The sequence below is a fragment of the Pelecanus crispus genome, chromosome 3, assembly GCF_030463565.1.
Source record: "Pelecanus crispus isolate bPelCri1 chromosome 3, bPelCri1.pri, whole genome shotgun sequence".
Classification (NCBI taxonomy): Eukaryota; Metazoa; Chordata; class Aves; order Pelecaniformes; family Pelecanidae; genus Pelecanus; species Pelecanus crispus.
This window is the reverse complement of record NC_134645.1, coordinates 109,229,012-109,245,527: the sequence shown is the minus strand read 5'-3', so window position 1 is coordinate 109,245,527 and position 16,516 is coordinate 109,229,012. Positions and strand designations below refer to the sequence as shown.

At 38.3% G+C, this 16,516-nt stretch overlaps 1 protein-coding gene across 1 annotated transcript in view; it reads left to right on the top strand.

Moving 5' to 3' along the window:
* DLGAP2 (DLG associated protein 2) overlaps window positions 1-16,516 on the top strand; it is a 325,523-nt gene that overhangs the window by 226,483 nt on the left and 82,524 nt on the right. The window contains 1 exon segment of the mRNA XM_075706970.1: window positions 12,136-13,205. Within this exon segment, the coding sequence (XP_075563085.1) occupies window positions 12,136-13,205 (1,070 nt within the window).

Below are 16,516 nucleotides of genomic sequence, written 5' to 3'. Positions count from 1 at the left end.
CTAGTGAGGTTTCAGGGCTTTGGTGGGGATTAATTAATGTTTGCACAGTATCTCACCAGAATGAAAATGCTGAATAGTCACTAAATAATATTATTAATACAATGATCCACTGCCTTAATTGGGAAAAGGTATCAGGGGATGGGACTGATCTCAACTCTTTTACATTATTGATTCTATAAAAGACCTCATTAGTTAAAACAGGCAGAAATGCAATGGATTCCTTGAAAAAAAAGCTTACCCAAACATTCATAGTCTGTTCTCAAGAATGATATTTCATAGCTTTTCCATTACCATTTATTTGTTAACAGAGTTCAGGGTGGTAAGTATTGTCATGGTTACAAAATTCACACTCACACCAAAAATTCCTATTCTTTTCACTAGTAATATCTCAAATAAGTAACCTGATAAAGGTAGCAGGGCATGGTGGTAGGAGCAAGAGATCTGACATGCGTGATCTCAAGCAGCTCACTCTAAGTCTCATGGAAACTGCAGTTCTTCCAATTCCAAGCTTTCTCCTAGCTGGTGGTTATAAAATCTGAACAATGCTAATGTATTAGAAAAAACCAACAATTTCCTTTGGTTGTCAAAAACGAAGAGACATATGGAAAATGTGCCATGCTCAAAGTGTATTCAAATAGTAAAAGAAACATGAACAGGGAAGATGGGATGAACTTTTCGTTAAATACAGATTTTAATATGTAGTACATGCGCAGAGTAAAGAGGGAAAAATAGATTATTGAAAAATTATTTTAACTCATTTTTATAGGTAAGGAAAACATTTATTTTACACAAGTTTAACACTTAGCAGCTTCTAATGTTAAGCAAAGAAAGAAAACCCACACTAAAGGCTTTTTGTTTCAGTAAATTACTGTTTTCTCTTTAGGAAAGGATATTGAGTTGATGTTAAGAAAAAGGTTGAAACCTATAAAACAGGTTGCAGTTACTAATAATGCTCTTAACCTGCCCCAATTGCAAAGTAAACTGTAAGGGAGTTTAAGGGCAGGTTACAAAAATGTACTTTTATTTCACAGTTGATGCAGTTGTGCTTTTGATTAATTGGTATGGTTCAAGTGTCAGACAGTAACTCATGGTTATTCAATCACTGTTGATTGCATGATCATGCCTTTATGACCTTATGTGTTGAAAGGAAGAAAGGATCTAGCTATTCTTGAAATAAAAAAATAAATAAAGGCCCGACTTTCCAGTCTGTCTGTCTTTCTACCTAATTATCCAGCCTTCCTCAGTGCAGTCAGTGTCTCAACACCGCACTTTTCATGGGTTTTAGCTTCATATAACAGGCATGACAGGAAATTTTCCCAAGGACAGACAAGGGGTTGGCAGCGGGTGCTCGGCTCTCCTCTGTGCCAGATCCATGCCTCAATCCACCTCCACCCAGAACATCCAGGGATGCTTAAGCAGCTGTAGACTTTGACTGGAGCTGGTGGGACTTCAGTCAGACACAGGGCTTGGCCACACAGAATAAACTGCTACAGTGACACTTATCCCTGTAATTAGCAGGCACAGTAAGAAATACTTTATTTTAAAGTCTTAGATGGGCATTATCCCAGAGACTGAATGTTTCCCTGCTTTCTGACACTAACCCTCGGAGGTACAGAAGTTACTTTTCTTCTTGTGCTATGGGGAACTGAGGTAGGGAGTCTACAAGAGATATTGACAAAAGTTAACTTCAACCCAGTGAGGCAAGGTCATGCCTCTCGGTGGCCACTGTTATCACTTCCCTTGGCCTTATCCTGGACTGTACAAAAAATTGACTTGACTGAAGTTTTCCCAAGTTAATCCTCTAACCACAGGACTGTCTTTCTTCCATATAATAAAAATATGTAGACAAGTGGTTTGGCATGGAGATACAAAAGTCTTTTAAACTTACAAGGGGTTTTAAATACGAGATGCCCCGATGTCTCTGTGTCACTGTCTTACTTGCTTACTGTGACTATCTGAACAGATACTGCAAAAGATAGCCTTTTTTATTATTATTCCATCATACTTCTAAATAATTCCACTTTAAATCCTTCATTTTCCTGTACCCAGAAACTGTAGAGTAGTATGATCAAGATCACAGAAAATGTTAATGAAATAATGGGGAATGTTTTCCAGAAAATAAATTTTGAACTTTAAATTCCTTTTAGTTATGCTTTGGAGTGTATTCCATGAATTACTTGCAGTCCTAGAACAAAATCATATCATATGGCCCAAGCATCATATAAAAACATGCTAACTATCCTGCATTTTAATTATAGGCTGTTGGCAACAAATGCTTACTAACAATCTGCAGACCAGAAGCTGTTTCTAAAAATTAAGCACCTCATAATGTCAGACAACTCTGCAAAAATCCCATTAGGCCCAAGGTCAATTCACAAACAGGAGAAGATATTTGTAAGGATGTAAGATTAATCAAATAGGTTATTTGTTATGAATTATTCATCCATTTCTACTACAGAATACAAAAGGGTTTACGCATTCGTTACTTTGCCAAGAAGCAAATTTTTTTGTTCTAAATGATTTGTGCATTCTGACAGGGCTGTCCAGCTGAGGAGGTTCCTAAGTTCAGTTGCAAAGGGAATATGTTTTTTCTAAATTGGGAAGCTTCAACCCATTGTTAGGCCACATCTGGACTATTGTTTCCAGTGTCTGAACTGGAATGAATGAAAGACCTTCCCAAGGACAAGAGAGAAGTGGGGAGAAGGTGAAACAGCTTGAGTTAAGTTTCACAGGTGGGATGTTAGCAAAGGAGGGATGTTTTTCTCTCCCTCATGCCCTGCTGACCTCTGTAACACCTGGGCGCGTAGCTGATCCGCAACATTTACTTTCCTATAGAGGGTGCAACAGCTGCAATGGAGATGAGAGATTGACTCATCTGCCTGCTTCGCCATACCTGCCTTCTTCAGAGTGTCTTCACTGTATCGTCTCCATTCAAAAGGATAAAATGTGCAGCCTTTTAAATGTATTCCCATGACGGGCAGCTTAAATGATGTGCTCTCCATTTTCCTAGAAAAAAGTTACCATGCCAAGCTACCTCCATATTCATTATGGACCACTTAGGCTCTGTCGAGGGCAGGACAATTTGTATTGGCACAACCAGGGTGGTAGGGGTGCTTCCAGTGTGGAGGTACGTGACCACGGCTGTCTCTCACAGTGCTGGTCACATAGGTCACTATTTCAGTCTGTCTTCCTAAGGGGATTTGCACTAGTGTAACTAGTGCAGCAGGTTTAACACCAGCAAATCTTGCTAATACAATCCAGGCTTTCACTGGTGAGTTCAGTTGTCACCTTTCATCGTAAAGTTCTTGTGCAATTCCATTTGTTTTTTCCATCTTTTTACAAAGTCATTTCTCTTTACAAATAATCAGACAGATGCTCTGTCTCAAACTTGCCAAGGGTGTGGGTACTTACACCACCACCTCGTCCCAGGAGCAGGGTTCACAGTTTGACCCTTCACTGCCACATGGAAAATCTGGGTGCTAATGGTTGTGGGAAAAGGCAATTAATATTTGCAATATTTCTCACAGACCCAAAACAGAGCTCAGACAGGCAGAAAAGAGACAGCACCCTGATTTGAAAAATTCCCAGTCTGAAGGTTATGGAAAGCGGGAGATTTTCTGCCTGTTACTATGGCAACAGGTTTAAAAGGGAACTTGTCACCAGGCTGCTGTTTCTTCCTGCACCCCATAGGAAAATCAGGATGAGACCTCCTCCATCTCAGTGGGTTGAGCTGAGCAGAAAAGTTCACAACACAATGACAAAGCAGCAAGAGGCAGTGCCAAGGGTTTACAGCTGAGCAGATAATGATGAACTCCAAAAAGTAAAAGAAATAATTGTTTTGGGTCAGACCAAGGCTGAAACTCTGAAACTTTTGGTGAATCAAAAGGCTGTAAAGAACTGATGCCGAAGCAAACAGAAAATCAAATAATTTTCTTCAGTTCTGACAATTTAAAAGCTGTATTGAATGTTTAAAAAAAAAGTAAAGGGGATTTTGAAATAGAAAGGTATTTTAAATTGAACAGTCATATGTTCTGTGGCAGTAATCGATGCTTTTGAGAATTAATGCTTAGATCATTTCTTTCCCAGAAGAGCACTCTATAAAATAAGCAAAATCTTTAAAATATATCCATGTTTTAAAGAAATAATAAAAGGCAATTTAGAAGGAATGTATGATAAATATTTTTGCTTGGCTAGAGAAACATCAGTTCTTGCAGTCCCCTCAGTATTACAGAGGACCGTAAACTTCCTCCATGATAGGTCATCATAAATAAAGGACAATTCAGAAGAATTCCAGAAATGCTAAGCAAAAAAAAAAAAAATCATTCAAGGAAGAAGTTCATAAACATCAGCATTATTTATTTTGTTTGATTTTCATTTAAGAATCAATGATAAGCATTTCTTAGTAGAAAATAAATCTTGAATATTTGGTAGTTCCGTTCAGCTGAGTAGTTGGTCCAAGTGGTTTGGACCCTTGGGATTACATCTTGGCCCCTGTGCTAGCAGAACCGTTTCATCCTTCCGTGCCATCATCTTCCTAACTGGGGACACTTCCAGGCTTTTAACATATTTTTTCCAGTCCAGCATGAATTGTGCTTTCTGTAAAATACAGCCCTGATTAGAGGTGATCGTCCTCAAGTGACACCAGGATTCATAGGTAAACTGACCAAGAACTTTTCTCAGCAAATGCGTAGAGCTAACCCCGACCCTGGTGAAGCTAATGGGAGATTTGTCATTGCCATCAATGTGACAAAGATTTCCCTTTTATTTCTAGAGTCACGTGTAGATTCCTTTGTATATCTTTTAGCTGTACTACCCAATTACTTTGGCTTTCTTTAATTGCTGAGAAAATTGTTGCAGTTTTAATGACACCAAGGGAAACTGATTGTCTCCTGTATTTGACCTAGTAACTGCAAGCAGCAAAATTTTCTCTAGGAAAAGAAGTCCATAAAGCCAGGCACAATAAGGAACAAAAGAAGTTTAATGGTGTTTAGCTAGCTTTTCTGGTCTGTATTTGGAAGTATTATAACCAATGTTCTTATAATCAATTGTTCAATGATACCAAAGCCCTGGTTGACTCCATACAGCTGTATTTCTCCAGAAGAAAGCTTACGTTCTAGTTAGTTTAGGTCAATCTAATCATGACACTTTATATTTTTTTCAAAAGCTTCACTGATCATACAGATTCTGGAAAAAAATGTTAGTCATAAATCATTTTGTGGACTTACCTCTGTCACAGCACTGTTGAAAAGGTGAATAGTGGCAATGTACTTCAAACTTGAAAAGCACTGTGAAGGGCTGTGTGCTACATACCAATCAATACTAGGACATCATACACTTCAAGCCAATAGAAATTAATTTTGCATCATCCTGAGGACTCCCTGCATCCCTCCACTCCAAACCCTGAATCTTCTTGCAAATCCCGTATTGCCTCTAATGGATTTCTGTCCTGTCCTTTGTCATGGCATGGGCACAATATTGTGCCTCTCATCCTACCTGTACAGTCTAAGTGCCCATTCTTCCTCCCATAAGATGTGAGATGTCATCATTCTTCAAATACTGTTTCCATATTTCTCCTTTTTCACATACAGCACGCCCTGTTCTCCATGCCAGACAGTGTTGTATCTATGCTTTAACATGTCCCTCGTCACAGATTTCCCCAGTGATCGCATTTCTCTGTACTTTTCTTCCTCCCAGGATATTGTACTATGTGTCCCCTGAAATTCAATACCCCCACCTCCCACCCCGCCACCTCAAAGATCCCATTCTTGCTCATAGAGAGTTATTCTACACTCCTTTTACTATATGCCCCTTTCTCTGATTGTGCTTATTTATCTCAGAAATAAATCCCTTCGGATGTTGGATTGCCAGTCCACTAATCTCTATTTGAAAGATGGATGGAGCTGTCGGAGAATTGTTGTGCTGAACAATATGATTGGGTGCCATCAAATATTTGTTCCACCTGCAGACACCTCCGTCAGTGCTCAGAACTGTGACTACTGAATAAATGGCAGCACTCCACATGCCCCCTACCTCTCCTTTTGGGTTTTTTGACTTTGCTCCAAATTGGTATGCTCTGGTCACTGATGCTGTTTTAGGAACAGAATTTGCATGTCCATTTTTATCTAACACGGCAGTTATAAAAAACATCTTATCCTTGGTCATTATTCATCATGTGGTTCCACTGAATTAGCTTGGGCTGTCAAACAATTTTCCATGTTTTAGCATTAGACATGTGCCTCAGATCACCTAAATTTATATATTTATGATGTAGTTTTCTGCATGGGAACTTGTCATCCACAGCTTTCGCTGTAGTCAGCAGGGATAAATATGTACATGAAGGGTGGTATTCATCTGACATTTTTTAGATATGTACTTCAGGCTGAGATGAATCATGCCAGTTTCTCATGCTCCAAAATAAGACCACATCCAGACAGCATATTTCTAACAATCTTTGGCCCATGCTATTCTTGAAATCATATCTATATATTGGCTGGAAGAGTCCTATTCACATAGTATGAAACTATGATGGCAACAGTTTAACTGTATGGACTGATCACGTCCTCCTGCGCTGTTTAGTCTACTAGCGTAAACACAGCCATACATGCCTACCACAAGGACAGCTCAGGATCCTGAATAGAGAGGTGTTTCATTTTCAGGCTTAAGAGTCAGAACAAGATAGGAAACCACATACAGCCCATGGCTAGTGTTTGTCTGACAACCTTGGGCATTTTGGTGTTTGGCTTTAGGTCCCCAGAACTGCCTACTTCTCTCCTTTGACTGTGCAGGGAGACTGGTTGCATAAAGTACCTTTGTTGCAATAGTCCTGAGAGAGCTGATATTACTTATTTTTGAGGGGATGCTACCCCTCAAAGTTCAGTATTTCAAGTAAGGAGCCTGAGATGTTAGATAAGAATTCACAGATAGGTGAATGCACTGCATGCAGTGCAAATGCATCAACTCAGTGTAACAGAAAATACAAGTCATCTTCTAAAGCTGGAGGTTAAAGTCAGGTAGTCTCCCAATCTTTGCAATTTTATGTAAATTTTATGCAGGGTGTTGTGCTACATAAATAGGTTGAAAATCTCATGAGACCAGTATAGCAGCTTAAGGCATTTCCAGAATTTCTTCCTTGGACTTGGCAGGTTAGTCACTCTTCTCAATCCCTGGAAATATTAATTTTCAAGGTTAGAATAAAACAGAGAAAAATCCTATAACAAGTTAATGAGGAAATGGTGCTCATCTAACACTACTTACCACAGTCCTTGGGCAGACAAACGTCCAGCTAAAACATTTTATTTAGGCATTTTAGTATTTAATATGTACTTATTTGATTAATATACTTGTTTTTACACTATTTAATATTTGTATTAGTTATAGGTTAGACTGTGAGTATATTTTTTTCGTAATAGTTTGCAGCACTAGTTGAGTGGAGTGAAATAGCACAATGCAGCAGTCTGGTTTTCTATAGCACATCTTTTTGAAAGCAAGATTAGGTATCTCTTTTCAGCAATGCATTTTACTGGTTACAGTATGCAAAAGAGCTGCTTCTTCTCCAATAAAAACAGCACAAATGTTTCAGATGGGTAAGCAGTTTACCAAGGGGCTTATAAGTTTAAAGCAATTTAAATTCATTTCTCAATAGAAAAAAAGGTGCTTTGCAATAAATAACTAAATAAACAAATAAATAAATAAAAGCAAAAATCAGGCACCATTTAGTAGTTCCAGGAATTATTATTATGCTCTGAAAGCTTGTTTTCAGTACGTAACACACAAAAAGATTTGTACAAAAAGATTTGTGGAGACCTGCACTTCTTTTGAATGCCAGAGAGGTTTCCAGTGTTTTTACATTGGTTCTCTTTAGCAAAGAGCAGTGTTCCAGGAACTCTAGAGATGCACAGACCTTATTTTTCATTGCTGAGAGGTTTTTAGCCCTTTTGCCCTAGACATTAATACTAATTCTAATTCATTATTTCAAACAATAGTCTTGGTCCTTGAACCTCTCTTTCTTCCCTTGATACTGACTGGCACAAGGAAGAAGCTTGAATGCTCTAAAAATTGTGACCAGTCCCTGAAGACAGGCAAACTAACATCTGCTTGGAGTAAGAGAGCAAGATCTTTTTGCATCAGAAATTCCAGAAGAAAAAACAGAGGAAAAAAGCAGGAAAGGACATGGCATAACAGGGAGAGTTGAAGCAGACAGGAAGGGATGCAGAAATCCTTCCATCAGTCAAGGTTAAAGGTTGACTTATACCTGTACAGTACTCTCTGAAAAGAAGAACTTTAAGAGATTTTTCAGGATTTTGGAATTACTGGATTCTCTCTGACATAACAGCCTATGTCTTGCTCTAGGTCCACCCCCAGTCTTTATGTATTATCTGACTATCCACTGAAGTCAATGGAAAGTTTCCATTTTGCTCTGCTGAAACCGAAAAAAGCGCGATTCCTGTGCTCACATATAATATATTTTTTCTCTGTTCCTATTCCTCTGTCTGCTTTGGGTTATGTTTATTTGTTCTTCTGTCTCACTTCAGTTCTTTGGTTGTGATGGTGGCACTTTCTTTAAGGGACTATACATTAGTATCCTCAATTACTTTTATATTTTTTGAGTGATTACCCCAAGAAAACATAGGAGATGCTGGGGGTGGGGGGAGAAGCAGCTTATATTTTATTCTAGATATCATTATCTTCAAGGCATAGACTAAAATTCCAGTCCCATCTGCCATTATTGGATAAATCTGGCATTATTTTGTTATACCAAAATCTTAAATTTCTTTTTAAAGGATTGAGAAAAAAAAACATTAATACTGTAGCTTTATGAATTTTTATGAATCAGCTGTGGACATTGACCATAGACACACTTTTAGCCGCTTGCAAATGCTAGAAAAGCATGTTAGCTTAATTGAATTTTAAGCTAGCACATTTTTCTTTGCATTTCTGGCAGGCTAAGAGCTAGCACATGGTCAATTACTCTGTTCTGGTACCATACAGTAATTCACTCAGCCATAGCTCAACTGTTTCTTCGAGCCCTGAAACAGGCGTCCTCAACAAGTTGACTGAACAATACAAAGCACAGATGACTTGATAAATTTATATATTATAATGAAAAATTTTGAAGATTTTCAGAGGGTTTGTAAGAAGAAATAACAGTGCCTAGGACACAGAACAGGTTTGATGCCCCAAGCAGATCCCAAACCTAATTGCAGTGATAAATTTAGATGACATGTACATGTATGTAATTTGGGACTTTATCTAGTATCAGTTACTCTCTATGGCAGATTTAAGAGGGAAAAATTACTTTTGGAAAATGCCCCCTTCTTAATTCAGTTTGTAATTATTTTGATTATGCTTATTAAATGCCTATAGTAGTTTCTAACTACTGTGTTTCAGACAAAATAATTCAGACATTCCATGAGGCACATAAAATTCTATAAGGCTGTGAAAGCAACATACAGATAATTGTATTTTTCTATAGTTACACTGACTAGAATCATAGGGAGTCATGCAGAATGGAAAAGCTGTTATTATATTATCCATTGCAGTGCAATCAAATCACGATGTCTCATATTCCTAGGGATGCAACAGGATGTAAATATCTGAAGCCTTCTGGGCTATGTTTGGTGCTGTGTGAGGCCTAAAGAAATCACCAGGGGCTCGCAGTTCTGTGCTAGGGAACTCATTTGAATGAGTTTCTTATTCCTGTCTAACTCTTTCTTTTGTTCTGGATCTCTGCCATGCCCTTCCTTCTTTTTTTTTTAATGCATTGGCAATTCAGAGTTGTAGTGCGAGAGTTCCCTTCATTCACAGATGTGCAAGATTGTGACGAAAAAGCTCAGGGTTGACTCTCATCATGCTGTCAGTTTGACGGAAGAGCGTCCTTCCACCTCCCTCTGGCTCATACCACTGTGAAAATGAAAATCAGCAAATCCACAAGAACTTTGGAAAATGTTGCCTGTATTCCAGTTTCCCTTTCTGTAAAAGGAGAATAGTGCCTTCTACATCTCATGGGATTGTAAGAACTAATGCAGTAATCTCTGTCAGGTGCTTTGGGAACCTGTTACGGGAAGCACAGGCTAAGTTCAACACATGGACCATTATTATTCCCCTGACAGTGTTTGGTAATATACTGGGTTACGTACCATTAATTACAGTGCTACTTATGTAGCTGAATCCCAATGCACTGTTGTAATTTACTACCTTGTCTATATATAGCTGTACTTTTAATTGGATAATCAGAATTATGTTATTTCAGAGAAACAGTTGTATTTCCTTTTTGTAACTACGTTTATGAAGGGTATTATAACCTAAATAGTACAACAGACTGAGTAATCAACAGTAATAAGTTTTTATTTTAATGTGAAAATAGCCAAGAATTAAGTAAAGTGGTATAAGAATAAAATAGCAGGAAAGGATATATGCACACATACATCAGTTTTGCACCATGATAAAGTCTGGAGGTGACATTTGGACCCTTAAATCTATCTTTGACTTTAGTGTGGCAGGATTGTGCCCAGGATGAAGGATACTTTATTGTTTATTAGTTTAATGCTACATTCATTTTAAAACATTATGTAGAGTTCTGTTGAAATTAGGATGTAATAAAATTATCTAAGCATCTTCCACTATAGGAAATTTAGAGCATTTAGGTCATGAGATTGCTGATGCTAAAGACTTGTAACAAATTGCATTCTGTACTGAAGGCACCATGACATAACACTTATTAGTTGAATACAATTAAAGAGATATGGGTATTGATCTGTTTCATGACCATGTCTAGGCATTGAGTTTTCACCAGCAGTGGGAATATGATTTAGGAGAGCTTTGCCATGTGCTTAGAAATCCCTCAAAATGCTGTTGGCTACTGTGTTATCTCCACAGGCTGGTCTCCAGTGTCCAGTTATGTTGTTATATATAATGAGTACGTATTCTCTGGCTTCCATTCTGGTTGAGGCCTTCAGCTTCCTTGTATCGGGCACCTGTGCAAGATTATTTAGATTCTTTAGAGCAAATTTGCAGAAAGACTGTGCTAAGTGGGTTGTATAAACACTTATGCATCTGTCTGATCCTCTAAGGGATTGTCTTGCATCCTATATCTTTGTCTGCTTTTGAAATGTTGCTTAAATAAGCTGAAATTGAAGAGGGAAAGTGAATGAGAAAATCAAAATGAAGCATTTCTGGGATTTTTAATTTTCTGTTTGTAGGATTTGACAGCTGCAAGAAATTGCATGAGAGGAAAAAAAATCAAAGGCTTGAGTATGAAAATCTTTGCTTACAAGCTACTCTTATTTAGTAATCATGCTTGTTTAATAACCACAACTTGGAGCACATGATCCATAGGAACAAATAAGCGAGTATATAAAAACCCATAGCTTGTACCTAAAGATTTTTTTTTTAATGAGAAATAACATAGAGTCATTAAATAAATATTTTGTAATTTGGACATAAAAAGGGAAAAACTGTCTAATAGAGAAGACTATACATGTATGGGAATAGCGATAATACTTCTGGACTAAGGATAACAGATGTTCAAATAGTATGAAATGCTTATTCATATACTGTTTAGTGACATAAAAATTAGCTTCATTTCAGCATCTTCATATTCTTTTTCTCTTTGCTGTTTATTATTTATGTTTATGAACAGTGAACTTGGGATCCTGAAGCTAAGATTCATTTAAGAAAATGAAGTTCAGTTTGTGATACAAAAATGGCTCCATGGACAAAAGATACATTTAGGTTAAGATATCCAACTGTGAAACCACAGAAATAGAAGCTAGACCCATGTAACTTAAATGACTAACCACAAAGCTTGACATACGAATTCCAACTATCAAATAATAAACTGAATACTTGAATGTAGCCATTAAGTCTATTTGAGTAAATCTGCATAACGAATAGCTTCATAAAATTTAGAACTGCTAGCAGGCAATTTTGCAAACAGGAAGGAGGCTGCATTCACCCCATAATTTGCTCGTAGTGAGCAATTTTAACTAGTTTTAAAATGGTGAATGAAATTCCATGAATGTTAAGACTTTCCATCAAGCTCATAGAGAAAAAATGTTTAGTTTTGCAATATACTTGGATTTTGCAAGTTAATCTTTCAATCAGACACATAACAGGTTTTATGTGTTCTCCTGACAGACCAGCAGTACTCATGGTCGCCTTCTCAGCACTTCAATGAAGAAAGATACTCTCCTGCTCCGAGGAATATGAAAGGATTATCTGGTAGTCGCAACCAACCACAGTTATGTTCAGCTCATACTTGTGGCTTAGCATCCCCTGAAGATTGTGAACACACCCACGACCATATCCACCATGGGCAGGAGCCAAGGCAATCGTATCTTCTCAGCCCCACAGAGAGTTGCCCGATGGATCACCATCGTTGCTCGCCACGCAGCTCCATTCATTCTGAATGCATGATGATGCCCATGGTAATGGGCGATCACATGTCAAGTAGCACTTTCCCCAGAATGCACTACAGCTCACATTACGACTCAAGAGACGACTGCGCCATGTCTCACGGTAACCCTAAGATTAACCGTATTCCTGCAAATCTTTTGGACCAATTTGAGAAACAACTTCCTCTTCACCGGGATGGGTTTCACACTTTGCAGTACCAGAGGACCTCAACAGCTGCAGAACAACGCAGTGAGAGCCCAGGAAGAATACGCCATCTCGTTCATTCAGTCCAGAAACTTTTTACTAAATCTCATTCTCTGGAAGGATCATCCAAGGGCAATGTTAATGGAACAAAGGGAGACAGTCGCGGGGACGACCATCATCATGGGCACCATTCCAAGCATAGCAAAAGGAGTAAAAGTAAGGAGCGAAAACCAGAAACCAAGCATAAATCTGGAATGAGTAGCTGGTGGAGCTCTGATGATAATTTGGACAGTGATAGCACTTACCGAACCCCTAGTGTGGTAAATAGGCACCATGCAGATCATATATCCCATTGCTACCCTGAGGCACTCCAGGGGCATTTTGGGGATCTCTCATTGAAGACTTCCAAAAGTAACAATGACGTGAAATGTTCAGCTTGTGAAGGGTTAGCAATGACCCCGGATGGTAAATATATGAAAAGGAGTTCTTGGTCCACGCTTACAGTAAGTCAGGCTAAAGAAGCTTATCGCAAATCATCACTGAACTTAGATAAGCCTCTGGTTCATCAGGAAATCAAACCTTCCTTGAGGCCGTGCCATTACCTTCAGGTAAGAGGAAGATTTCCTTACTATTTGTAATGGAAAAAGCATCACAGTTTATGCCACTAAGTCATCGTAAAAAATACAAGGGTTATCTGTATATCTCTCTTACGGACTATCTGTACTGCTCACCTAATGCAGATATTCCATGAAAGCGAGAAAACTCTAGCTTTTGTCTTGGTTTATAGGGCATAGATTAAAAACTAAATAAAACTGGTGTGATATAAATTAGTTTAAGGTCAGTGGATGTGTTTTCAACTTCGGAGTTCACACTGAAAGTCTCGATGAAATCCATACATCAGACTAAAAAAGGGGCAGTTTTCCCAGCAGTCTGGGGCCTAGAAAAAGTGTGTCAAATACATCCGTAAATTAGGAGTTTTAAAAACAGGCTGTGTGAATTTCTGGTTTTGTGTTATTTTATTCATTTTCTCCAGGTTGTTGTAAGGAGAATAGATTTACTGGTGTACTCAATTGCTTTGTCGTGATGATGATTGCTCACAAACTTCCTTTTTGTGACTGGGTCATCCAAAATCATAATGAACTGAACCTCTTGAGACCATACTATAAGCTATCCTTGTTAAGAGTTATATGGTTACCTCAGGGAGAGAAACATTTCAGGCCTGGTACTCGGACTCTTTGTGGTGGTGTTCTGCACACTTGTTTTCTTTAGCAGCAACCAAGAAGCTCCCACTTTTTCCTACATTTAAAGTTTTATACTTGCTGCCTGCTGCCATTTGCCACCCCAAAGTCATTCTAGTGTAGCCGTTTATGATGCCGCATGAGGATCTGGGTGTTAAACTGATACGGGTTTAAAAATTAGCTTCCAACATATTTTTTTAGACATTTACATTGTTTACATGGCCTAGGTCCATCACAGTCCCATGACAAGTGTAATTAGCACATCAGGGTGTACAAAGAACTGCAATGGGAGTAGAGCAGAAAGGAGGGAGTAGCTGGGAGGATGACTTTGCTAGCTTTGCCACTGGAAAAAAGGTAGTATACAAATATTCCCTTAGGTATTTTTAACAAGTCCAGCCTGCAAATCCCACATTGTTCTCAGTACCTTCTCTTTTATTTCTTTTTAAGGAACTTCTCTTTCTCCGGAACTTAACTCATTCTCACATTAACATGGGCAAATCTCCACTCCAGATATATGTATTTAGAGATTTTCAGTTCCTGTGGACTCTGCAGAAGCCAACAAACGCAGACTAGCAACTGTTGTACTTCTGTGCAGAGCTCTCTCCCCTCTGAGCAATCGGGTCCAATAGTAATGAGTCACACTTGAAGAGCCAGACTTTTTCAAATGCATATGCAGACATCCAGGATCAATCTTCCCTACTGAATCAGGGGAAGTTCCTCATTGCAGAGAAAGGAAAAGAAAGAAATTGCAACCCTCGCAGCTTTACCATGCAAATTGATTCCGATTTAGACTGACAGTTGTGATATTTTATCATATCCAAGTACAGTTCTCATGTATGTAAAACACCCTGCACTTCCCTGGAAGTCTTTAATCTAACTCAATGAGCCAGAACTGGAAGTGCATCCTGTGCAGAGACTTCCACTTGTGTCTGTGTTCTAAAGACACGTGTACAGCTCGGACATTACAGAGAAGTTTAGGTATGGCTAGCTTTTTCCCTACTGTGACATACTCCTACACAGTCAGCACTGGTTCCTCTACATCTCTGCTAGGTTTTATGCTTTCCTTCTCATCATGTTTCATTGTTTCCTCTTCTCCCCCCTCTTTAAATCTTATTTTCTTTGCAGAAGTCACGTTTTTACTTTTCATGGCCTTCTCCTTACTCCCAACTTGTATCAGCATCCTCAGGTGAATGTGAGACACTGACTTCCCAAACTAACTTGGTTATCGCTAAGCTTTAGATCAAGCCCTGTAGCAAGCCTAGGGAGCAGGAAAACACATTTTTTTTGCAGAGCCATTGTTTTATGCTTTTTGTGAATTTGGGATGATTACCGAAAGGAATTTTTGTCCAGTAATTAGGAAGGTTCATCCACTGATATGTTAATCCAATTTAAAATCTAGGAGATCTGAATTTAAATTTTTGCTGCACCAGAGACTTTTTCTGTGACCTTTGGTTTTGAAACTGCTTTAAAAATGGGGTAGTAGCCATTTCTTATACACAGAGATCCTATAACGGAAATTTGTTAAGACGTGAGTGCTCAGTTACTACAATAAAGAATTTATAGTGTGCCCAAAGCAATAACACCAGGAATTCTACAACAGGAATATTCTTATTACAAAATATTAAAATAAAATATATGTTCTGTAGAATCTGAATATGCTGTTCACAGCATAGATATCCTTCAGGTTGAGTAGCTGGCTTATTCACTAGCCCAAGGTCAGCAAACAAATTGAAGGCACCCCATTTTGTCAATGTCATAACTAAATGCTTAGTTTTGAAACTTCTGCTTTGAGGGATGCTGTGCTGTCACACTGTAATTGTTAAGACCAGAGATATAAGTCCCATTATTAGCTCTGCCATGAACTAACTTTCTGACCCAGGAAATGTAATTTGTTAATCACTGCACACTTCAATTACTCTATCTGCAAAACTGAGGAAGGATATTTAACTCTTCTTAGGGCAGTGTAAGAAAGATCACTAAATAATGATTGGATAAAAATAATCATTAGGTTCAGAAACTGAGAAAGGTAGAGAAACCTGTCAGGATCCCTAGCCAGGAGAGTTTGCTGCCTTGCTCCAGAATGTCTGGAAATGAGAATTCAAGGGATTATGAAGCTGATTATGCAGCAGAAGTTTTCCCTGAGGTGCACAAGTGAACAGATTAGCGAAAAACCCCAACCCCTTCACAAGATCTCTATGTTTATAGCATTACGACACATGATATTAAAAGACATTTCTCCTGAGTGGTCAGCTATGTATTTTTAAATTATTTTTAAGCAAAGCTGTGAAATTATAGTCCTTCAGCGATCTTATATATGACTACATAAACATACCCCAGAATAATAAAAATCAGTTTTCTATGTTTATATATTAATATTATAAATTTATAATATATATATGGCTTTTACTCTGCTACCTAGTTATGTAAGGATTCACTATACCCCACTCACTTTTCTATCTATGAGTCTCCTTCTTGTTATTTTTCCTTTCGACACCTGTATAAAATATTGCTACTGCTGTTTTCCACTGAAGAGTTTTGGTATATAGAGTCCCAAACTGGAAGACCACAACAGTGTCTTAGGCCTGTGCTTGAGACCGTGTTTTCTGTGTTGTGTTTCTGTGCTTCCGTTTTGTCTTCCACAGTAATTACTGAGCTGCTTTTTCCTTAAAACTGAAACTCTG